The sequence below is a fragment of the Papio anubis genome, chromosome 1 (genome assembly GCF_008728515.1).
Source record: "Papio anubis isolate 15944 chromosome 1, Panubis1.0, whole genome shotgun sequence".
Taxonomy (NCBI): Eukaryota; Metazoa; Chordata; class Mammalia; order Primates; family Cercopithecidae; genus Papio; species Papio anubis.
The window spans coordinates 112900502-112924981 of record NC_044976.1 but is presented as its reverse complement, the minus strand read 5'-3'; the positions used below and the strand labels follow the sequence as shown (position 1 = coordinate 112924981).

The following is a 24480-nucleotide window of genomic DNA, read 5'->3' as shown; positions in this document are numbered from 1 at the left end:
AAGGGTGAAATTGGTATGTTTAGAAGGAAACAAGGAAAACATTCCAGGAATGGAGTGCATAGATGCAGAGGAAAAAATATGACATTGAAAAGAACACTGCTGTCAACTTACCTGAAAACCTTTAATAATTCCCTATTACCTGCAAGGTAAGGGCCAAGCTTTTTTTCTTTTTCTTTGGAGGTGAAGGCGGGGGTCGGGACAGAATCTTACTCTGTCGCCCAAGCTAGAATGCAGTGCCACAATCTCAGCTCACTGCAACCCTCCCGGGTTCAAGCAACTCTTCTACCTCAGCCTCCAGAGTAGGTGGGATTATAGATACACGCCACCACGCCTGGCTGATTTTTGTATTTTTTGTAGAGACGGGGTTTCACCATGTCGACCAGGCTGGTCTCAAGCTCCTGGCCTCAAGTGATCCTCCAGCATCACCCTCTCAAAGTGCTGGGATTGTAGGTGTGAGCACCTGACTGGGCCAGGCTTTTTAACATGGTATTCAAGGCCTTTTCCTTACTCCCTCAACTGTAAACTTTTAACTCAACCCAAACTAGTCCTTTCTCTGGTGATTATCATAAATCCTGCCTCTGGGCCTTTACTTGCCCTTGACTTTAGCTTTTCTACCCAAATTCAGCTTGTTTAGGGCCCAGCTCTAGTTCGCTTACTTGTCTTCTTCCCTGATTGAAATTCTGCTTCTAGTATTGTCTCCCTCTTCTGAGTAACTCTACACAGAATTACTGTGCACATCACTTGTTTTCCATTTAATCACAAAGTGCTCTATAGTGCTTAACATTCCCCTGAGCATATTTTGTCTCCTCCAAATTCAATGGACACTTCTCCAGAGGAGGTGTACTATATTTTATCAAAGTATGTTTAAGAGGAAGGGTGGGAGAAGGGAGAAGACAAACTAAACTTTCAGGGAGAGCCAATTCAAAGGAAAGCTCCCTTGTTGGTGGGCAGAGTCTGGAATAGAGCACTAAAATCAGTAGTCCTCAGCATGGAGTGATCGTCGAAGTCAAGGAAAGAGGGTTGACCTGAGGGAAAGCCTAGAGAGGCACAGCTGTTTAAAGACTGAGTCTTGAGAGAATTGCAACTAATGCAGGGAAACCAGTCAGTAGAGATAGGAGAGTAACTCAGGTGAGCAGCAGAAAATTTGAGTCACAAAAGCCAGGAAACAATATTAGATTTAGAGCAAGAACACATTAGGGCCAGATGTGGTTAAAATGGACCCTATAGGTGATTGATCCACTGCCTTAAGAGGAAACTGATATGATGTGGAATTATATCTCAATAAAGCTGTTATTTAAACTTAAAAAAGAGATTAAAATCTGTTTTATTACTTCTCTGAAATAATGATATGGTACTCTGTATTATTGAACTTTTCTCCTGTGCTAGTTACAGCTGACCTGGACTGGTATCTGTTTTTTATGTTGCTGTGCATAGGTTACATGCAAATATGGACTGGTATCTCAAATCTACAACAGTTTTCTTTTTCTCACCTCTCTCTAGCAGTGAACAGGAGGAGAGAATGACAGGATAAATGTATATGAAGAAATATAGAGATAAAAGGGAGCTGAGAAATAATAAGTGGATATACTCAGATATATTCCATCTTCTCTGTGACAAGAAGTCATGACAGTTTAAGAAGTGACAAAAGGCTGTGTGTGATGTCTCATGCATGTAATTCCAACACTCTGAAGGCCAAGGTGGGGAGACTGCTTGAGCCCAGGAGTTCAAGACCAGCCCGGACAACACAGTGAAACCCTGTCTCTACAAAAAAATTACAAAAATTAGCCGGGCATGGTGGCTTATGCCTGTAATCCGAACTACTTTGAAGGCCTGAAGTGGGAGGATCGATTGAGCCCAGGAGGTTGAGGCTGCCATGATTGTGCGGCTACACTCCAACTTGGGCAACAGTAGAGCAAGACTCTGTCCAAAAAAAAAAGCCGGGTGCAGTGGCTCACACCTGTAATCCCAGCACTTTGGGAGACCGAGGTGGATGGATTGCTTGTGGTCAGGAGTTCAAGACCAGCCTGGCCAACGTAATGAAACCCCATCTCTGCTAAAAAAAAAAAAAAAAATACAAAAATTAGCAAGGCACGGCAGTGCACGCCTGTAATCCCAGCTACGTGGGACACTGAGGCAGGAGAATTGCTTGAACCAGGAGGCAGAGGCTGCAGATCACACCACTTCACTCCAGCCTGGGCAACAGAATGAGACTGTCTCATAAGAAAAGCAACCTAAGTACTCAAATTATCAGGCAGGGCATGGTAATTCCAGCAGTTTGGGAAGCCAAGGTGGGAGGATTGCGGCTCCTCGGGAGGCTGAGGCAGGAGGATTACTTGATCTTGGGAGGTGAAGGCTGCAGTGAGCCATGATCACACCACTGCATTCCAGCATGGGTGATAGTCCTTGATTATGGAGTGTCCAACATAGTTCTTGGCACAGAGCTCCATAAATACGATTTTTAGCAAAAAAACTTGAAAAAGTTCACTTTTAATTGGTACTATTTTAATGTATTTTAATCTGATTTTCCTCTTTTCCTTCAGAAATCTAGTTCATATGATTGAACACGCACAGAAAGAACTTCAGAAGTTAAGGTAAATTGTTTTTTCCTATTACAGAATGAACTTTATTAAAGTGAACCTTTAATAAATAGAAAATAGGAGGAAAAAGAAAGCAATGAGACTGCAGCCAGGTGAAAGTAAACAATTGATCCACTGTCTTTGTTCAACATCTGGCACTGGGTTTGCCCTACCTAAGTAGACGAGTAGTAGGCCTGAGGTCTGAAAACATCTCTGCCACTTGCAGCTTGCAAGTCTGCAAACATGGAAAGACACTTTTAGAGGGGGAAAAAGTTGGAGAATAACACATATAATCTGATTTTTAAAACCGATTTCTACACACACATATAGGAAAGCCTGGAAGGACACCCAGCAAAAACTCAACAGGAGTTATCAGGAAAAAGGAGACATGCATGGGAAGAGGGACTTGAGACTTGTAATCTGTGTGTGCTCGTGTGTGTGTGTGTGTGTGTGTGTGATTTCTCACAATGAGCATGTTTTATGAAACTTGTAATCAAAAAATAATTAGAAGAACGGTAATTTCTACAGTTAGCCTATAACTGTACATAATATTGTTCTCATGGGATTAAGATATTCTCTTGTGTTACAGAGTTTTCTGTTGAGTTTTGGTCTTACATTAAAATGTCATTAGGTTGTATAATTTTTTACAGAAAACATATTCAAGATTTAAACTGGCAGAGAAAGAACATGCAGCTCACAGCTGGATCTAAATTGAGAGAAATGGAGTCAAAGTGAGTATCTATAATTCCATCATCTTTTAAATTGTTTAGCCCAGTCTAAGGTCGATTCAATAATATTCAAATAGCATTCATGTGGGATGGCATAGGTGTCAAAGAAAATGCTGTTTTCTGAATTCACCCTTCACTGTCTCTGCCTTTCTATAAGGTGTTAAAGAGAACTATAAACGAGAATTGAACCATTGGTGAAGGATCCTTTGCTAAATTGAACCATTGCTAAAGGATTCTGGTCTTAGAATACCCTGTTTTTAGTCTAGTATTTTTGGCCTTGAATAGAATTCTACCTTTATTCTCCTTTTAAATGGAAAAAAAAAAAATAGCCAGCTACAGTGGCACATGCCTGTAGTCCCAGCTACTGTGGAGGCTGAGGCAGGAGGATTGCTTAGCCTGGGAGGTTGAAGCTGCAGTGAGCCATAATCGCACCAATGCACTCCAGCCTGGGCAACAGAGTGAGACCTAGTCTTAAAAAAAAAAAGGAAAAAAATTAATTTTATAAAATATTGTAGGGAGGGAGATTTCATACGTTTCTTGATAATTTGTTTGTACCTCAGGTTTATACATTTTAAAAAATGTTCTTTTACATACACACGTATGCCTTTATACAATATCTTGAATATTTGTGTCATTTCTCTCTTCTTTTTTGCTTTCCCATTCCCTTTGTCCCTTCATTACTCAAGTTATTCTCCTTGTTCTACCATCTCCATGTACGTGTTATCAGTCTCTTTGGTACCCTTTCATGTTTTTTCCTCAATTTAATAAACTGTTGCCTCTTTCCTTTTTGTTGATTAAATTAGATACTGTCTTCATCACTCTTTCCTATTTCTGCTGGTTTACAAGTTCTCTCATCTGTTTCTAATTTGCTTTTTTATTAGTTGAACTTTTGAGATAATTGTAGATTCACGTGCAGTTGTAAGAAATAATACAGAGAGCCAGGTGTGGTGACTCACATTGTAATCCTAGTGCCTTGGTAGGCCAAGGTAGGAGGATTGCTTGAAGCCAGGAGTTCAAGATGAGCCTGGGCAACATAACAAGACCCTGTCTCTACAAAAAAAAATGTTTTTAAATGAACCCAGGCATGATGGCATGCACCTGTAGTCTTAGCTCCTCGGGAGGCTAAGGTGGAAGTATTGCTTGAGCTCAGGAGTTCCAGGCTGCAGTGAGCTGTGATCACACCACTGCATTCCAGCCTAGGCAACAGAGCAAGACCCTATCTCTGGGGGGGAAAAAAAAAAAAGAAAAAAGAAAGAATACAGATTCCATGTACCCTTTACCTACTTTTCCACAATTGTGCCTTGATTTTTTTTAATGGAAAGTTGAAAGTAAAGTTTAGGCCGGGTGCAGTGGCTCACGCCTGTAATCCCAGCACATTGGGAGGCCGAGGTGGGTGGATCACCTGAGATCAGGAGTTTGAGACCAGCCTGGCCAACATGGTGAAAACCCCATCTCTACTAAACATACAAAAACATTAGCCAGCCGTGGTGGCATGTGCCTGTAATCCAGCTGCTCGGGAGGCTGAGGCGAGAGAATCGCTTGAACCCGGGAGGCAGAGGTTGCAGTGAGCCAAGGTTGTGCCGTTGTATTCCAGTCTGAGCAACAAGAGTGAGACTCTGTCTCAAAAAAAAAAAAAAAAGTGAAGGTTAGTGTTATAGCTCTGGGTGAACATGTGTATACATTTAAAATAAAATCTTCTAAGAGAAATTTTACATTGAGTAATTTTCTTCCTTTTCCCCCCCCCATTCTAGTTGGGTATCCCTGGTCAGTAAGAATTATGAGATTGAACGGACTATTGTTCAGCTAGAAAATGAAATCTATCAAATTAAGCAGCAACATGGAGAGGCAAACAAGGAAAACATCCGGCAAGACTTCTGAAAAGACAGTTTAGCAGGTAGAAGAAAAGATGGGCTTTCACAAAAGGCATCTGAACTTTTAATGAACTGTGAAGGACAACAGCATCTTCACAAAACCATTGATGTTTAAATGTTTAGAAATCATAGAATGTGTGGGCTGCTGTAGTAATTCTATTTGTATATCTCAACACAATTAAAATGTCTAGCTTGGTGGTATTTTTGTAACCATAAAAGAAAATCTTTAGGCTTTCAAAGTAAGTTATGACTTTAGAATAATATTGTGTCATAGAATTAATTTTCAGCCATGCGGACCATATTTTGTATCCAAGGATCCTTATTTAAAGCCTTCAACATGTACAGGAAGTTGGAAATTTTTGGTTTATGACTTTGTCTAATAAAGAGATAGTTCGAAACACATTCTTGATTACCAAACAAGACTTCAGAAATACAGTGACTGTACAGAGTCATCATTATCACCATCATCATCATAGGTAACAGTTATATCAAGCTTAATATGTGCTGAACACTGTTCTGAACACCTTAGATAGGTGAACTAGATGTATATGAATAAAAATTATTTGGTTCTCACAAAAACCTCAGGAGGCGGTTACTGTTTTTCTCATATGTGGACATGTAACAGACCCCAGTTAAATAACATAACTTGCCAAGGTTTTATAGCTGAAAATGTCAGCTTTTTTATAGAAAATGTCAGTCAGGTTTTGAACCCAATAGTCCAGCTCCAGAGTTAATGTTCTTACTTCTCTACTTGTAAGGAATTAAATTGTATAAAAGATTCGTGCCCAATTCAGAAAAAATATTTGCAACATATCAAAAGGTAGTCTTGCTAGGTGTGGTGGCTCACGTCTGTAATCCCAGTGCTTTGAGAGACTGAGGTAGGAGGATCACTTGTGTCCAGGAGTTCAAAGCCACCATAAGATATGATTGTGACACTGCGCACCAGCCTGGGTGACAGAGCAAGACCCTGTCTCAAATGAATCAAGGTAGTCTTAATGTGTAAATACTGACTCAAAATTATTGAAAGGTCAGTGGCTCACACCTGTAATCCCAGCACTTTGGGAGGCTGAGGTGGGCGGATCACGAGGTCAAGAGATCGAGACCATCCTGGCCAACATGGTGAAACCTCGTCTCTACTAAAAATACAAAAATTAGCTGGGCGTGGTGGCATGTGCCTGTAGTCCAAGCTGCTTGGGAGGCTGAGGCAGGAGAATCGCTTGTACCCAGGTGGCAGAGGTTGCAGTGAGCCGAGATTGCACCACTGCACTCTAGCCTGGTGACAGAGTGAGACTCCATCTCAAAAAAAAAAAAAAAAAAAAAAATTATTGAGATGTTTATCTCAATAACTGAAAAATATAAATTGAAAAATCTAAAAATTATTTTTCAATTTTGAAAAATATAAAAGGATGTTCATTATAATACAAAATAAACCTAGAACTTTTTGATCTATGATATGATAAATGGTCAGTACTTTTGAAAGTACCTTAAGACAATTGAGAGCCACATTTCTTTCTTTTTTTTTTTTTGGAAACAGATTTTGCTCTTGTTGCCCAGGCTGGAGTTCAGTGATCCGATCTCAGCTCACCACAACCTCCACCTCCCGGGTTCAAGCAATTCTCCTGCCTCAGCCTCCCAAGTAGCTGGGATTACAGGCATGTGCCACTACGCCCGGCTAATTTTGTATTTTTAGTAGAGGTGGGATTGCTCCATGTTGGTCAGGCTGGTCTCAAACTCCCAACCTCAGGTGATCCGCCCACCTTGGCCTCCCAGAGTGCTGGGATTATAGGCGTGAGCCATAGCACCCAGCAAGAGCTACATTTCTGTGTTAAAGATAGGGACTGTGGGAATGAATGCATATGGAGTGTTGTCATCCATCTCTTCATTCCCCACCCTTGGCCTTCTCTTGGAAGGAAATGGAAAGAGTTGTGGAGTATCTGACCAGCCTAAGAGAAAGACCTACTACAGTTGTTGAAATTGAGAGTTTCCCAACAAATGAAATGACCAAGCCAGGACACAGAGCAGAGAGGCTCAACAAACCACCCCCTAACCAACACAGCTTCTAAACCGTGTTTTAGCTCCCCACTTTTAAACATGAGTAGAGAGTTGAGGATCACCAGATAAGGCAGTTGTACATTGTGAAAGACAAGGAGTAAAACAAATCTGTGAAAGACTATGGAGAAAACAGATGATGTAAGAAGAAAACTTTTTTTTAAGAAATATATCCTCAGGCTGGGTGTGATGGCTCATGTCTGTAAATCCCAGCACTTTGGGAGGCCAAGGTGGGAGGATAACTTGAGCCCAGAAATTTGAGACTAGCCTGGGCAACGTAGTGAGACCCTCATCTTTACAAAACATACAAAAATTAGCCAGACATGGTGGTGTGCGCCTATAGTATCAGCTACTTGGGAGGCTAGGGAGGAGGATTGCTTGAGTCCAGGAATTCAAGCCTCAGAAGGCGGTTACTGTTTTAATGAACTATGTGACACTGTACTCCAGCCTGAATGACAGAACCAGACCCTGTCTCAAAAAAGAAAAATATATCCTCAGAGAAGATATTGCAGCCATAATAATATACAAGATGCTATTTTATTAAGAAAGAACAAAACAGCTCATTGAAATTAAAAATATGGTAGCAGGAATTAAAATTCAATGGGAAAGTTAGGAGTTAAAGTTCACAAACTCAAAGAAAGTGAAGCCAACAAAGACAAACATGGAAAACAGAGAAGAGAAAATAGGAGGACCAGTCTGGAAAGTCAGTAGCTGAATAACCTGAGAGAAAACTGGAGGGAAGAAGTCATCAAAATAATTCAGAATTTTCCAGAACTGATTGATAGAATTTCCAGAATCAAAAGGTCACTGCACAATGGATGAAAATAGACCAACTCTGGAGCATGTTATTTGTGAGATAACAGAACACCCAAGCACACGAAGATTCTGCAGGCATGGAGTGGGGGAGGAGGGGCGGATTGTTACATATAAAGGATCAAGAATCAAAATGTCTTCAAGCTTCTCAACAACATCTTTGGAAGCTACAAAGAAGATAATGGAGAAATGCCTTTGGAATTCTTACAAAAAAAATTATTTCCAACCTAGAACTCTATACATAGCCAAATTTTAAGCCAAGGGTTAGGGTAGAATAAAGACACTTTGAGATATAAGAGATCTCAAAAGCATTTCCTTCCTGAGTACCATTTCTTAAGGGGCTTCTGAAGGATGTGTGCTCTTCCAGCCAAACACAGGGAAGCAGTGATGGGACTCGTCCAAAGAGCTTGGTGAAGGACTCTCGGGATTATACATGTACACTCCGTAGAAGGCAAGTGGTTCAGATTGGAACACTGGCTCATGAGAGCTGTCATCACAAAGATGCCTGCTATCATTGTACCATCATTTTACACTGAGAAACAGCCCGGGGGAAAACTGGCCCAAAATCTGACCATGTTGTTCTCCACCACACACAGGTTATTGGGGTGCAAGTGGTGGTTGGTTACATGAGTACATTCTTCAGTGGTAATTTGTGAGATTTTGGTGCATCTATCACCCAAACAGTATATGCTGCACCCTATTTGTAGTCTTATCCATTGCCCCACTCCCACCCTTCCTCCCAAGTCCCCAAGACTGTGTTCTGTGTTCTAATGAAGTTCCTGTTCCTTCCTTGAGCTGCTGGAAATGTTCTACCATGTACCTGCTCTTGGAGAGCTTGCAAGTATAAAATTCATAGGAGTTCATCCCTGAACTTATGCCTGCCAAATGAGCATTCCAGGCTGGCCAGAAACCCCAACAATATTAAGCCCTTTGTTTCCAAGAAATCACTTAAAGCTTTGTTCCCTCACTTCCCCAGAATAGGCTTTATGACTGTCAGGGAAGCTGAAGCCAGACCAGCTTATTTTTCCCTGGGAGCTTTCATCCAACCATTGAAATTGTGCCTTTTATTTGCAGGGGTTGGCTGTGCCTACTTCACAGTTTTTATTTTAATTACCTTTCGTATTCATTTACATGTAGATAGTTGTGGAAGGCTGCAAAATGGCCCCTAAAGATGTCCAGATCTTAATCCCTGGAACCTGTTAATGTGTTGCTTTCCATGGCAAAAGAACTTTGCACGTGTGATTAAGGCTCAAAGTGAGATTATCCTGGATTATTTGGGTAGATCCAATGTAATCCCAAGAGTCTTCTTAAGAGGTAGGTAGAAGGTGGAAGGTTAAAGAGGAGAAAGGATGCTAACCTTCTGGCCTTGAAGATGAAGGAAGGGGGCCATGAGCCGAGGAATGGAGGTGCTGTCTAGAAACTAGAAAAGGCAAGGAAACAAATCTCCCGTCAGAGTGTTGACCAGGATAAACTGCTTTGCGGACCCACTGTATTCTGACTTCCAGAACTGTAAAATGGTAAATATGTTTTGCTTTAAACCACCCACTTTACAGCAATTTGCTACAGCACTGATAGGAAACTAATACAATAGTTGGTAAAGAGTAATGATAAGTGTTTGATTTAAAATGGTGAAAAATCTACATATGTTTATTATAGGCAAATCAGAAAATGCAGGTAAAAAGAAAATGAAAATTATTCATAAGACTGCCACTCAAGGTACTATTTTTATTTAGTGCCAGAAGAACACAGACAGAAACCACATTTCATTTAATTTCTTTTTTTTTTTTTTTTTTTTGAGACGGAGTCTGGCTCTGTCGCCCAGGCTGGAGTGCAGTGGCCGGATCTCAGCTCACTGCAAGCTCCGCCTCCTGGGTTTACGCCATTCTCCTGCCTCAGCCTCCCGAGTAGCTGGGACTACAGGCGCCGCCACCCCGCCCGGCTAATTTTTTGTATTTTTAGTAGAGAGGGGGTTTCACCATGTTCGCCAGGATGGTCTCGATCTCCTGACCTTGTGATCCGCCCGTCTCGGCCTCCCAAAGTGCTGGGATTACAGGCTTGAGCCACCGCGCCCGGCCATTTCATTTAATTTCAATACAAATTTGTAGGATACCATGGAATCAAAAATAAGATGGACTAATGGGACACTCTGTAAACCTATTCATGAACAGAAGTTTCTATTTCTGTTTCACTCTGCTTTCTACCCTGAGGACTAACATTTACTACATTAGATCCACTTCCCTTCCTCTATCCTTAGAAGTTTATTTCTGGATATTAGAAGTCTGTTTGCAAGTGACAAAAAGCTAACTAAAACTACCTTAAGCAGTAAAAGGGGATTTATTGGTTCATTTAATTTGTAAACACAGAGGTGGAACTAGCTACATCGTCAGCTAAATCCAAGGATTCCAGTTGGGCATGGTGGCTCATGCCTGTAATCCTAGCACTTTGGGGAGGTTCAGGCAGGAGTTTCAGGCTGCAGTGAGCTATGATCACACAGCCACACTCCAACCTGGGTGACAGAGTGAGACCCTGTCTCAAAAAATTTTTTTTTCAACAAATAAAATTTAAAAAAAAATTCCAGAGATCCCATGTCATCCTACTTTTCATCTCTCTGTTTATCCTTCTGGCCATATTATCTCTTACAAGTAGGCTTCCTCTATGCAACAGAGGCCAAAGCCACAGGCAGCTCCAGACTTACATCATCTTACAACCAGACTTACAGGCTAAAGCAGCCTTAGAAGAAAGCAAATAGATCAGTATATATTATTTCAGAGGATTTTGATCGATGTGCTCTAAATTTCACGTTCAGTCCTTAGAGTCAGAAGTATAGCTAGGACTTGGGGGCACTGTGATTGGCCAGATATCAATCATATACCTGTAGAATTGAGAGTAGAGTACTATACTTTGGCAGTTGATTGGATTGGAATAATATCTCCCCAAAGTAAGATACGATGGCGCTTCTATCAAGAGAGGAAGTAGGGCCGGGCGCGGTGGCTCAAACCTGTAATCCCAGCACTTTGGGAGGCCGAGACGGGCGGATCACGAGGTCAGGAGATCAAGACCATCCTGGCGAACACGGTGAAACCCCGTCTCTACTAAAAAATACAAAAAACTAGCCGGGCGAGGTGGCGAGCGCCTGTAGTCCTAGCTACTCGGGAGGCTGAGGCAGGAGAATGGCGTAAACCCAGGAGGCGGAGCTTGCAGTGAGCAGAGATCCGGCCACCGCACTCCAGCCTGGGTGACAGAGCGAGACTCCGTCTCAAAAAAAAAAAACAAAAAAAACAAAAAAAAAAACCACAAAGAGAGGAAGTAGTTGGGCAGATAAAGATAACATGTCTATTACACCCCGGGTCTTACCTGGGTTAAGAGGCAACCCTTTGGCCAGGAGCAGTGACTCATCCCTATAATCCTAGCACTTTGGGAGGTGGAGGGGAAAGGATCACTTGAGACCAGCAATTCAAGACCAACTTGGCCAACATAGTGAGACCTCGTCTTTATAAAATAAAGAGAGAGAGAGAACCCCTTTCACTTAGCTGGCCCAGTATGATAAGCAGTTCACCCAACTACTACCTAGGATTTTTTTTTTTATTTTTAAAGAAAAACATAATCGGTTATATTTATTATGGCATAATTTTAGTAGTGGAGAAGTGGGATGTTCTGTTTCATAGTTTGTGCTGGGAAATAGCCATAAAAGTCAATAAACTTGCTATTATGGTTTGTTGAGAGATGTGGGCCAAGTAATTTGTTATTCACGGTAACTTAAGATCTGCAGTTTTTAGCTGGGCACATTGGCTCACACCTGTAATCCCAGCACTTTGGGAGGCTCAGGTGAGAGGATAGCTGAAACCCAGGAGTTTGAGACCAGCTTGTGACCTACATAGTAAGACCCCTATTTAAAAAATAAATAAATAAATAAACCTGTAGTTTTGTTTTTGTGTTTTGAGACAAGGTCTCTCTCTGTCACCCAGACTGGAGTGCATTGGTGCAATCCCAGCTCACTGCAACCTCTGCCTCCTAGGTTCAAGCAATTCTCCTGCCTCAGCCTCTCAAGTAGCTGGGATTACAGGCACATGCCACCACGCCGGCTAATTTTTGTGTTTTCAGTAGAGATGGGGTTTCACCATGTTGGCCAGGCTGGTCTCTAAATTCTATCCTTAAGTAATCCACCCACCTTGGCCTCCCAAAGTGCTGAGATTACAGGCGTGAACCACGCCCAGCCAAAACCTGCAGTTTTTAATAACTTACTTTCTAAATATATCATACAGATTCAAGATGATCCCTATGCATATCTCACTCGGTTGTATTTTTACATGTCTTTCAGAAGGAAAGGGGTAAACTCAGAGCTTGTTGTCTCAGTGACTTACTGTAGCAAGGACTCCTTACTTGTCCTTCTAATATATGCCATCCTCTCTTATAATGACAGAAGTTTTAGCTGGGCATATGGATTCTCAACTAAAAACTAACTGCCCAGCTTCCCATCCAACCATGTACATATGCTGTGTGACGAGGTTGTGTCCAATGAGACAGGAATTGAAGTGATGTGTGCAACTTTCAAGTCCTGCTTTTAAGTACCACATTTTACCAACCAGAAATCTTTTTTTTTTCCCCTGAGACAGGATCTCACTCTGTTGCACAGTCTAGAGTGTGGTGGCTCAATCTCAGCTCACTGCAGCCTCAATCTCCTGGGCTCAAGTGATTCTCCCTCCTCAGCCTCCTAAGTAGCTGGGATTACAAGCAGGTGCCACCATGCCTGGCTAAGATTTCTGTTTTTTGTAGAGATGGGGTTTCATCATGTTGCCCAGGCCGGTCTCAAACACCTGGGCAGGAGTGATCCACCCACCTCGGTCTCCCAAAGTGCTAGGATTCCAAACGTGAGCCACCACACTTAGCCAACAGTTTCTCTAACGTAGTGTTTTTTTCTCTAGATCTGAAAAAAGTTTGGTCAGGGAATTTGGATATGGGCTTTAAGGGTACATAATTCAGGATAATAAAAAACTCAGCTTCATCTTAGCTTGGTATTCCCTTCTTCTTCTACACCGTACAACTAAATGCTTTCAAAATAATACGCTATTGATGTGTGTACAACTTAGTCTTAAATTGAATTCTGTTAATGGCCATATATATTAGACTTTTGCTTATAATTACAATTAAATTTTACCACTCACTAAAACTGGCCCTAAGAACATGTTAGTCACACTTAAATGTTATTTGGCTTCTTTTCTATTTTGTGCTTTTCACTAAGTTTCAAGATCTTTTCAGTCTGCCATCTGTTATGCTCTCCTCCTATTTTTAAGAGGTCCTGCTTATTTCCTGTAGTATCCTTGTTTGACCATAGAGGGCACAAGGCCATTAAAAAGTAAAATAAATACCCATGCAGCAGCAATTTATACCTGCCTGCTCTCCATTACATGACTTGAGAAAATGGAGATAATTAAATTTACTTTGGTGTTTCATATATTGAAGGATCCTTGCATTTTTTTCAGAATTTAAATGTAATCCCACATAGACTTCACTTTTACAGTTAAAATTATGAAGTGCATCCAACTCACCAGAAGTGTAAAATCATTTGTCCTGCTAAATTGTTAAATTCACACTTTGGAGATTTGTAAAGCAACAGAGCTCTACTTTATATAGAGTAGCAATTACCTTGCTACCTTGAATCTCAATTTCTAACAAAAAATAAACAATTGTGGATATTTATGAGTTCCAGTTAGTACAGTTCTTTTGGATTACTTTGTTCCATTTTTTAAAATGCAGTGCTAGTATACCAATAACACAGGAAAAACAGATTAGAAAATTAGAATCTACAGTAGCATAAAACAATGAAAATTGTAGCATAATAAATAAATTTTTATCATGAGTAATTATACAAATTCCCAGTTTCCTTCCAAACTCACTGAGTTTAGTCAATTATAAAAAGGGACTTTGTAAAGAAATCAAATATCTTTAATACATCAGAGCCTTTTGTGACATAATAGAGTATAACACAACGAGCACATCTTTTTATGTTAATACCAACTAATCAATTGTAATTGGTATAATTACTACTTTGCTATTTTCTCCTAGTATTCATTATTGCTGAATACATAATTACAGCACAGGATATAATTTATTCTTTGGCAATCTGTCAATTACAGACCCAGCATTTTCAATATATTTCCCTTTACAGAATTTGTTGTATTATAAAGAATGCCATATAAACCCGTCTATTTCCATGTTAAAAATTTGATAATTTCAGTGAACACTGAAATTTATTTGTCTCTAAAACTGTGTCTATTAATCGTGTTGAGGAAAGTATATTTTACTTTATTTTTTATTATGATTTTATTTTTGCCCTTTGCGAACAGAGGAAAGGAAATTTTTAAAAACAGATGTCATAAGGACAAAAAAGTGATGTAGGAGCCGGGCAGTGTAGCTCATGCCTGTAATCCCAGCTATGAGGTGGGAGGATTGCTTGCCCAGGAGTTCAAGGCTACAGTGAGCCATGATCATGCCACTGCACTCCAGCCTGTGCAACAGAGCAAGACCCTGTCTTTAAAATAATAATAATAATAATAAATGTTAAAAGGACATAGGCCATTGGGAATATAGATGGACAATTTCTCATTTTTCACCCTTCATCTTTCCCTCTTAAGAGCTACCAGACTGGCCAGGCACGGTGGCTCACGCCTGTAATCCCAGCACTTTGGGAGGCCAAGGCGGGCAGATCACAAGGTCAGAAGTTCCAGACCAGCCTGGCCAACATGGTGAAACCTCGTCTCTACTAAAAATACAAAAATTAGCTGGGCATGGTGGCCAGTGCCTGTAATCCCAGCTACTCAGGAGGCTGAGGCAGGAGAATAGTTTGAACCTGGGAGGCAGAGGTTGCAGTGAGCCGAGATCACGCCATTGCACTCCAGCCTGGGCAACAAGATCAAAACTCCGTCTCAAAAAAAAAAAAAAAGTTACAAGGCCAATTATCTCAGCAAGATGTTTTGCAGGGGACTTTGATATTCTGAACACTCTGAGGTAACCATTCTAACAATGCTGATCGCTTTATTACCACCAACTTTACAATACTTTTTTGCCCATTTTTATTCCAAGTTTTAAATTTCCGAACTTTGTTTGTAGAGCTTTTAAACTAAAGGAGAGTAATGTGCTTAGCTGAGAGCCGTCTGATAGTGTCATAGTTGGTGATTTTTTTTTTTAAGTAGTGTTAAGTGCCAAGTATATAGGTTAAGATATTTTGGATAAGCACCAAAAAAAAAAAAAAAATCAAATGATATCACAGTTTCTTTGTGATCCAAAACAACACTGTAAAATTTCCACTTGTGGACTACCTCCACGGAGGACCTGGTGTCTCCAAGAGTATTACTATACAAGACGCTGAGCAATGCACTCCATTAACCTATGGTATATCCTGCTAAGACATAGTTACCACCAATTCATTATTTCCTTTTGATTGATATTCCTTACGTATGCTTAGCTGTTTGTATCTACTACTGTCTTCACAAAAACTGAACTGATGTATAGTGCCAAAATGGGTGTGTGATTTTAGAGAGTGCAGGTTTTATAAAAGGTAGATCTTGGTGTTCTAAACTACAAATGTCAAAATTGTTGAAGAACATTCCTCAAACCAAAATCTGGGCTCACAAAATATGTCTGCAGTTTAATTGTTAAGTAACATAGATGAAAAGTTGAGTGAAAACTATAATTATCATGTATGTTTCAGTTTCATTCCCCAGAAAACAAACTGAGATGGAAATTAGAATGTAGGAAGTTCATTAGGAAGTATTCTTGGGATCAACACCTGTTGAGAGCAAAGGAAGCAGGATTGAGCAGGAGATGAACTGTGCTGCGTTTGCAACAAAGACCTCAGCCAGGAGGCTCTGGAGCTGCGGGGAGGACACTTAAAGGTTTTTCTGAACTGGGTTGGGGAGGCTGGGCCTTTGTAAAGCTCATCAACCAGTCATTAATGTGCGCTGCTCCTGGTAAGGTGGTGGGACATTAGGCAAAGTGGCTCTGTTCAGCTGAGGGCAAGTCCCGGAGAAGGACTTAGCTGAGAGTTGCCAGCCGTCTACTCTACCAGAAGCTGGGGGCATGCATGCGTGCTTCAGACCTGGAGTGAGGCGATCTGGGCAGCACATCACAGCAACCACTGTAGTGTGAAATTGGTGATGGGAAAACGTATCAGTGATAGACATTTTGTGCAATAAAAATAGCTATTAATATATCCCGTACAATAAACATCACAAACCTGCCCAACAACCTACAGTAGCTCGCTACTGCTTCCTGTCTATTCTAAGCCCCAACTAAGTTATATAAGTTGATTAGTAAGGTAGGCCTTATGCTACTTATCTAAAACCTTACTTCCCATGAATTCCCAACTGAGGTCTTCAAGTTCAGTCAGGTAAGTGAACTCATACCTTTATTTCTGCCCACATTATTCTTCTCCATCTAAATCCAGCCCAAGTCCACTCTCTTCCTCCATGAAGCTCCTATACACATATTATCACACCTTCCTTCTCTGGATTGCAGCCCACAGGCTATGCCACAAAATTCAACCCTTAATTATAAATGATCTCCATCTCCAGTGGGTTTTGTTTGTTCGGGTTTTTTGTTTTGTTTTGTTTCAGTAGCTGTGTAGAGACTAAGCTCCCCAGTAAACCGAAAATTTTTCTAACCAGGCATGGTTGTGCGTGGGTGTAACCACAGCTACTTGGGAGGCTGAAGTGGGAGGATCGCTTGAGCTCAGGAGTTCAAGGCTTCAGTGAGCTATGATTGCGCCACTGCACTCCAGCCTGGGTGACAGAGCAAGACTCCATCTCTAAAAACAAACAAACAAAAAACTAAAATAAGAAAGTTCTTCTAGAGTAGGGGTTGTGCCTTTCTTTCCATAGCATCTACCATGTTAATGGGCACATGGTAGACATTGAATAGATTCAAAGATTTAGAGACAAAGTGATTTCAGAGATCACTTAGTCCAACCTAATTTTACAGGTGAGTTAACAGAGACTCAGACTAAGTTGTAGCACTCCTCTGAACTCCCACATTACTTTGTTTGTACCTCTTTTATGGTATTTATTGCTTTCTGTTTAGTATTTTAATTATCTTCCTACCTGTTTTATCCCTCTTTCTCTGTATTTTTATGGGCTATTTCTCTTCTGCCCATTGCTTGAATGCTGGTGTTCCCTAAGGCTCTGTTTTGGATCAGCTAACCTGAGCAATCCATTCCCATAGACTTTAATTATCACCAATGAAGTGGATGACTCACTAATCTGTATCTTTAGCCATATCTCTCCCCAGCAGTATTGCAACTGACAGCTCCACCTGGATGCTCTGCAAGATTCTCAAACTTCACTTGTTGTCCTTGACTCCTCGCTAATCGTTATATCCAACTGGTTACCAAATCCTATTCGTTTACTTTGGAAATGGCACACTAATCCTGATCTATGTATTCACTGCCACCTGTCATGAATTCAGGTCCTCCTCATCTCTGAATCATAGGAATAGTGTCTTCCCTGTTCTCCTTGTAACCTTTCTTTTTCTACTAGTTAACCCTCAAAGCTGGTACCAAAGTAATCTTTCCCAAAAATTAATCTAATAAAACCATTCCTTTGCTTAAAATAATTGGTTCTTTGTTCCTAATTTTGTTTTGTTTTGTTTTGAGACGGAGTATTGTTCTGTTGCCCAGGCTGGAGTGCAGTGGCACAATCTTGGCTCACTGCAACCTCTGCCTGCTGGGTTCAAGTGATTCTCCTGCCCCAGCCTCCTGAGTAGCTGGGATTACAGGCACCTGCCACCAAGCCTGGCTAATTTTTGTATTTTTAGTCGAGACAGGGTTTTGCCATGTGGGTCAAGCTGGTCTCGAACTCCTGACCTCAAGTCATCCGTCTGCCTCAGCCACCCAAAGTGCTGGGATTACATGCGTGAGCTACTGCGCCCAGCCTGTTACCTAAAATTAAAATCTAAACTTCTTACCATGGCATACAAAGTTTTTAAGAGAAAGGCAGATAATCGCCAGGCATGGTGGCTCACACCTGTAATCCCAACACTTTGAGAGGCCAAGGCAGGAGGATCACTTATGCCCAGGAGTTTGAGACCAGCCTGGGCAATATAGTGAGGCCCTGTCTCTATAAAAACACAAAAATAAAAAATAAATAAATGAAAGAAAGGCAGACAGTGAACCTAGTGAAGTCAAACTGCCAGGAGTCAAACTACCATTTAATAGCTATGTGATCTCAGGCAAGTTTATTTACTTCTCTGTGTCTGTTTTCCAGGTGGAAAATTAGCACAATAATTGTACTCTATCTGATAGGGTTGTTGTAAGAATTACATAAATTATTACACATTAAATGCATAGAACGGTGCCTGGCACATGTTAAATGCTGCTATTATTTCCAAATCTTGTAAATCTCATCTGCCTGAACCCCTTTCTCAAACCATATTTAAATTTTCAGCCAGATGTGCTCATGCTTGTAATCTCAGGCATGAGAGATTACACATCTGTGATCTCAACACTTTGGGAGGCCAAGCCAGGGGGATCACTTGAGGTCAGGAGTTTAAAGCTAGCCTGGGCAACGTAGCAAGATCCCGTCTCTACAAAAAATAAAGTTATCTGGATGTGGTGGCATGTGCCTGTAGTCCCAGCTACTCAGGAGGCTGAGGCAGGAGGACAGCTTCAGCCCAGGCAGTCAAGGCTGCAGCAAGCTATGATCATGTCACTGCACTCCAGCATGGGCAACAGAGCAAGGTCCACCTCTAAAAAAAACAGAAAAAGAAAAGGAAAAATTTCCTATTTCTCTAAACCCACCATGATGCATCCTTCCATTTTTTACCCATTTTCATATACTTTTTTCTTTCCTTGGAATACCTTTCCCACTGTGTTTTTTTTGTTTTGTTTTTTTTTGAGACGGAGTCTGGCTCTGTCACCCAGGCTGGAGTGCAGTGGCCGGATCTCAGCTCACTGCAAGCTCCGCCTCCCGGGTTTACGCCATTCTCCTGCCTCAGCCTCCCGAGTAGCTGGGACTACAGGTGCCCGCCACCTCACTCGGCTAGTTTTTTGTATTTTTTAGTAGAGACGGAGTTTCACCGTGTTAGCCAGGATGGTCTCAATCTCCTGACCTCGTGATCCGACTGTCTTGGCCTCCCAAAGTGCTGGGATTACAGGCTTGAGCCACCGTGCCCAGCCCCCACCTTGTTTCTTGATGAATTTATGTTTATCCTTCAAGGAAGAGGTTAAGGATAGTAGGCTGTCTGCAGTCTTCTCCATGATGCAGAGGTATATTCATCTTTAGACAAATTTTTTAAGTTGCAGACATTTATCTCAAAATAGAGTAGGCTCAGCATGGTTGCTCACACCTGTCATCACAACACTTTGGGAGGCCAAGGCAGGTGGATTGCTTGAGTCCAGGAGTTCAAGACCAGTCTGGGCAACATGGCAAGATCCTGTCTCTACAAAAAATAGAAATATTAGCCAGGCCTGGTGGCATGTGCCGGTAGTCTCACTTGGGAGGCTGAGCTAGGAGGATCACTTGAGCCTGGGAAGTTGGGGCTACAGTGAGCTGTGATTGTGCCACTGTACTCCAGAGATCCTCTCTCAAAAAAAAAAAAAAAAAAAAAAAGAGAGTAACTATTACAAAAAAAAAAAAAAAGATGAAGTTGAGATATATGCTGATAACAGAAAGATATTTGTGGTAGGCAGTTTCTACAGTGGCTCCCAATTCCTGCCTCCGATATTAACACCCTTGTATCATCTTTCTGTGTGTATGGGCTGGACCTAGTGACTTGCATCTAACGAATAGAATATGGCAAAAGTGATAGAGAGTCACTTCTGAGATTAGATGATAAAAGACTGACTTTCACTCTGCTCTCACTCTCTCTCTGACTCATGTCTTTCTTCTGATGAAGCAAGCTGCCATGTTGTGAACTGCCCTATGGGGAAGTCCATGTGGCAAGGAACTGAGGGTGGCCTCCAGCAGACAGCCAGAGCAAAACTGCACCCCTTGGTCCAATGGCCTGGGATATAGTGAATCCTGCCAACAACATGAGAAAGCCTGAGTCTACTGCAGTCCCAGGCAACACCCTTCCCCTTCCCGTTCCCCTTCCCCTTCCCTTCCTCTCCTCTCCCTTCCTCTCCTTTCCTTTCCCTTTTTCTTTCCTTTCCTCTCCTTTCCTTTCCTTTCCTCTCCTTTCCTTTCCCTTTTTCTTTTCCCTCCCTCCCTCCCTCTCTCTCTCTCTCTCTTTCTTTCTTTCTTTCCTTCCTTCCTTCTTTCTTTCTTTCTCAGTTTCACTCTGTTACTTAGGCTGGAGTGAAGTGGCACAACCTCTGCTCACACTGCAACATACGCCTCCTGGGTTTCAAGAGATTCTTCTGCCTCGGCCTCTGGAGTAGCTGGGATTACAGGCACCTGCCACCATACCTGGCTAATTTTTATTATTTATTTATTTATTTATTTATTTATTTATTTTTGAGACAGAATCTTACTCTGTCGCCCAGTCTGGAATGCAGTGGTGCGATCTCAGCTCATTGCAACCTCCACCTCCCAGGTTCAAGTGATTCTCATACCTCAGCCTCCTGAGTAGCTGGGATTCCAGATGTGTGCCACCATGCCCTGCTAATATTTGTATTTTTAGTAGAGACGGGGTTTCACCATGTTGGCCAGGCTGGTCTCAAACTCCTGACCTCAAGTAATCCACCCACCTCAGCCTCCCAAAGTGCTGAGATTACAGGCATAAGCTACCGCACCTGGCCTGATTTTTGTATTTTTAGTAGAGACGGGGTTTCTCCATGTTGGCCAGGCTGGTCTCGAAATCCTGGCCTCAGCTGATCCGCCCACTTCAGCCTCCCCAAAGTGTTGGAATTACAGGCGTGAGCCACAGCGCCCAGCATTTTTTTTTTTTTTTTTTTTTTGTGGTGGGCTCTCACTCTGTCACCCAGGTTGGAATGCAGTGGCGTGATCATAGTTCACTGCAGCCTTAAATTCCTGGACTCAAGCGATCCTCCTGCTGGGCAACATTTTGACTTGCAGCCTTTTGAGAGATCCTGAAACAGGAGCCCCAACAAAGCCCACATCCAGATTCCTGATCCATGGAAACTATGAGATAATAAATGTTGTTTTAAGCCACCAAGGTTTGGAGTAATTTGTTATGCAGCATTAGATAACCAATAACAATACTATATTGCTAAGTGAAGAAAGTTACAAAATAGCATATGTATGCTGTGTATATATATATATATACACACACACACACACACACAGTGTCATTGCATTTACACATAAAAACACAATGCATGTTTTTTCTATATAGTCACATCTATTTTTACTAATTTTACTAATTTTCACATTAACTATGAGGCTATTTGCATTTATATAAGGTACGTAGGGTAGACAAACTCATAGAGATAGAAAATGGAATGAGAGTTGCCAGGGGCTGGGGAAATGGGAAATGAGGAGTTGTTTAACAGGTAGAGAAGAGTTTTAATCAGGGACAATGAAAGCTCTTTGGATGGATGGTGGTGATGGTTGCACAACAATATGAATGTATTTAATGCCAGTGAACTGTACACCTAAAAATGTAGAAAATGGTAAATTTTACATTATGTATATTTTACCATAATTTTTAAAAACCACCAAATGGGGAAAACATTTAAAATGAGACAATCTAATAATTTAAAAGGTTTTTATATATTACTTTTTTTAAAAAAAGGATCGTATTCTCCCTTTTTGCACAAATTCTAGTGTCTACATCGCAAAGGTAATCTTCTGGCCAACTTAAAATTTAGGCTTTTAAGAGGGATGGTATGCCTGAAAAATCAACCTTCTTTTCTCAAATTCACATTCAGCAATGGGCTGGAGTTATCACCAATTACTTGCACTTAGTGAGCAGGCAGACACATAGCTACCATTTCCAGTGCTAGAAGGGAACCAAGGCTTTAAAAAAACTCCAAGAGAATGGCAAGAGAGCTTCTTGAAATATCTGATGGTATCTCAACCCTCATCAGGTAAATTCAGCAAAAGTCATCTGACCTCAGGAGGGAACCTGAAGAGCAAGGAAACTGACCCCTCTATCTGAGTATGTGGCTGTGTCCTCTATGTCTTCAAGCTGTTAAAATTCTTGTGTGTTTACCTACATTACAGGAACTTGTATTATTGGCTTGGCTCTGTTTGTGTCTTTTAGTTAATCATATCGTCATTGCTTTTTTCTTTTTTTCTTTTTTTAGAAATGGTCTCGCTCTGTCGCCCAGGCTGGAGTGCAGTGGCATGATCTTGGCTCACTGCAACCTCTACTTCCCAGCTCAAGCAATCTTCCAGCCTCAGCCTCCAGAGTAGCTGGGACCACAGGTGCAAGCCAACACACCCGGCTCATTTTTTCATTTTTGGTAGAGACGGGGTTTTGCCATGTTGCCCAGGTTGGTCTCCAACTTCTGAGCTCAAAGTGATTGGCCAGCCTTGGCCTTTCAAAGTGCTAGGATTACAGGAGAGCCACCATGACCAGGCCATCATTACTTTTTTACATCTATACAGACTGGTATTAGAAGTGAAATTGACTCAAAGTCCTAGCTCCTAAAGTAATTTGGAGGAATTTTTATGAAATGCAAACAGAGATAAATGTTGCAAGATTTCTAGGATGGTTCTCAGATCATCCTTGGAGCAGGAACCCCAAAATGTTCTGACTATTTATAATGGAGAGGGATCAATTCACTGTCCATTCTCATCTTGACTTCAAGTGGTTTGGCACAGTAAATTGAAAAGATATAAACATTTGATGAGGCCAAAAACATAATCTATGGGTGTTTCTATCAGTTTTTGCTAAAGTAGCCCAGGTTCCTGGGGTTTTCTTGAGGTTCCCAAGGTTTTCTAGACTAGTTAACTAAGCTTATAAGAGAAGGAAATTAGCCGGGCGCGGTGGCTCACGCCTGTAATCCCAGCACTTTGGGAGGCCGAGGCGGGCGGATCACAAGGTCAGGAGATCGAGACCACAGTGAAACCCTGTCTCTACTAAAAATACAAAAAATTAGCCGGGCGCGGTGGCGGGCGCCTGTAGTCCCAGCTACTCAGGAGGCTGAGGCAGGAGAATGGCGTGAACCCAGGAGGCGGAGCTTGCAGTGAGCCGAGATCGCGCCACTGCACTCCAGCCTGGGCGACAGCGTGAGACTCTGTCAAAAAAAAAAAAAAAAAAAAAAAAAAAAAAAAAGAGAAGGAAATTATTAGCTAGGAGTGGTGGCACGCACCTGTAATCCCAGCTACTTGGGAGGCTGAGGCAGGAGAATTGCTTGAACCCAGAAGGCGGAGGTTGCAGTGAGCCAGGATCACACCATTGCACTCCTGGGCAACAGAGCAAGCCTGGGCAACAGCTCAAGACTCCGTCTCAAAAAAAAAAAAAAAAAGGCCGGGCGCGGTGGCTCAAGCCTGTAATCCCAGCACTTTGGGAGGCCGAGACGGGCGGATCACAAGGTCAGGAGATCGAGACCATCCTGGCTAACCCGGTGAAACCCCGTCTCTACTAAAAAATACAAAAAACTAGCCGGGCGAGGTGGCGGGCGCCTGTAGTCCCAGCTACTCTGGAGGCTGAGGCAGGAGAATGGCGTGAACCCGGGAGGCGGAGCTTGCAGTGAGCTGAGATCCGGCCACTGCACTCCAGCCTGGGTGACAGAGCGAGACTCCGTCTCAAAAAAAAAAAAAAAAAAGAGAATGAAATTTAAACCAGTGGACACTGATATCTGGGATAAAAATACCTGGGTTGACATACTAGTGATTGAAAGAAAGACTGAGGACTCATTCACACCACAACTAACACTAGATTGAGCAACTTCTCAAGCAGAAACCAGGTAACCGCTGAGGCAGTGTTAAGAGGGGATGACAGTGGTGCCAAAGTATGCTGATTCTCACTGGCCCCACCTTTCCTGGCAGTGTAGAGAAAACCAAGGAGGAAAGGAGGTGAGCAAGTCATAGCTAAGGGGAAAATATTAAGTTAGAACAGCAATCAGACATTTTGAGGACACACTTGGGTACTATATATTTACATAATATTGCATCACTTTTTTATTTCGTGGGTAAGATAAAGGTATTGTGGTTTATATTCTTCAAAGATACGTGCTGGAGTGTTTTAACGATGAAGTGTTATGATGTTTAGGACTTACTTTCAATGGTTTCAGCAAGAAAAAAAGACACATAAATAGGAAGATAGTTAATAGATTATATATATACACACACAAATGTAGCACAATACTAGCAATTGGATAAATCCTAGTGAAAAGTATGTGGGTGTTTATTATACTATCCTTTCATCTTTTCTGTATGTTTAAAATTGTTCAAAATTAAAAGTTTTTTAAAAATAATTTAAACTGCTGTGAATAGCTTTATTTCAATATGTGTGAACTACTTTTGCTACTCTCAAAGACAAGGCTGAAATACATTATGACCTTGGAGCTCTGTCATTTGTGAAAACTACCTGAAGTTAAAA

General features: G+C 41.6%; 1 protein-coding gene across 3 annotated transcripts in view; it reads left to right on the top strand.

Annotated features, from left to right (window-relative positions):
- Window positions 1–24480, top strand: part of BCAS2 (BCAS2 pre-mRNA processing factor) — a 33968-nt gene that overhangs the window by 8648 nt on the left and 840 nt on the right. For 2 of the 3 annotated variants that reach the window (XM_003892435.4, XM_021922461.2), the window contains exons 5-7: window positions 2541–2591; window positions 3227–3307; window positions 5056–5754. In XM_003892435.4, coding sequence (XP_003892484.2) covers window positions 2541–2591; window positions 3227–3307; window positions 5056–5182 — 259 coding nt within the window. In that variant the 3' untranslated portion in view covers window positions 5183–5754. Of the gene's footprint in view, window positions 1–2540; window positions 2592–3226; window positions 3308–5055; window positions 5755–24480 lie in introns of those variants that run through there. The other variant, XM_021922440.2, reaches the window with a different exon arrangement.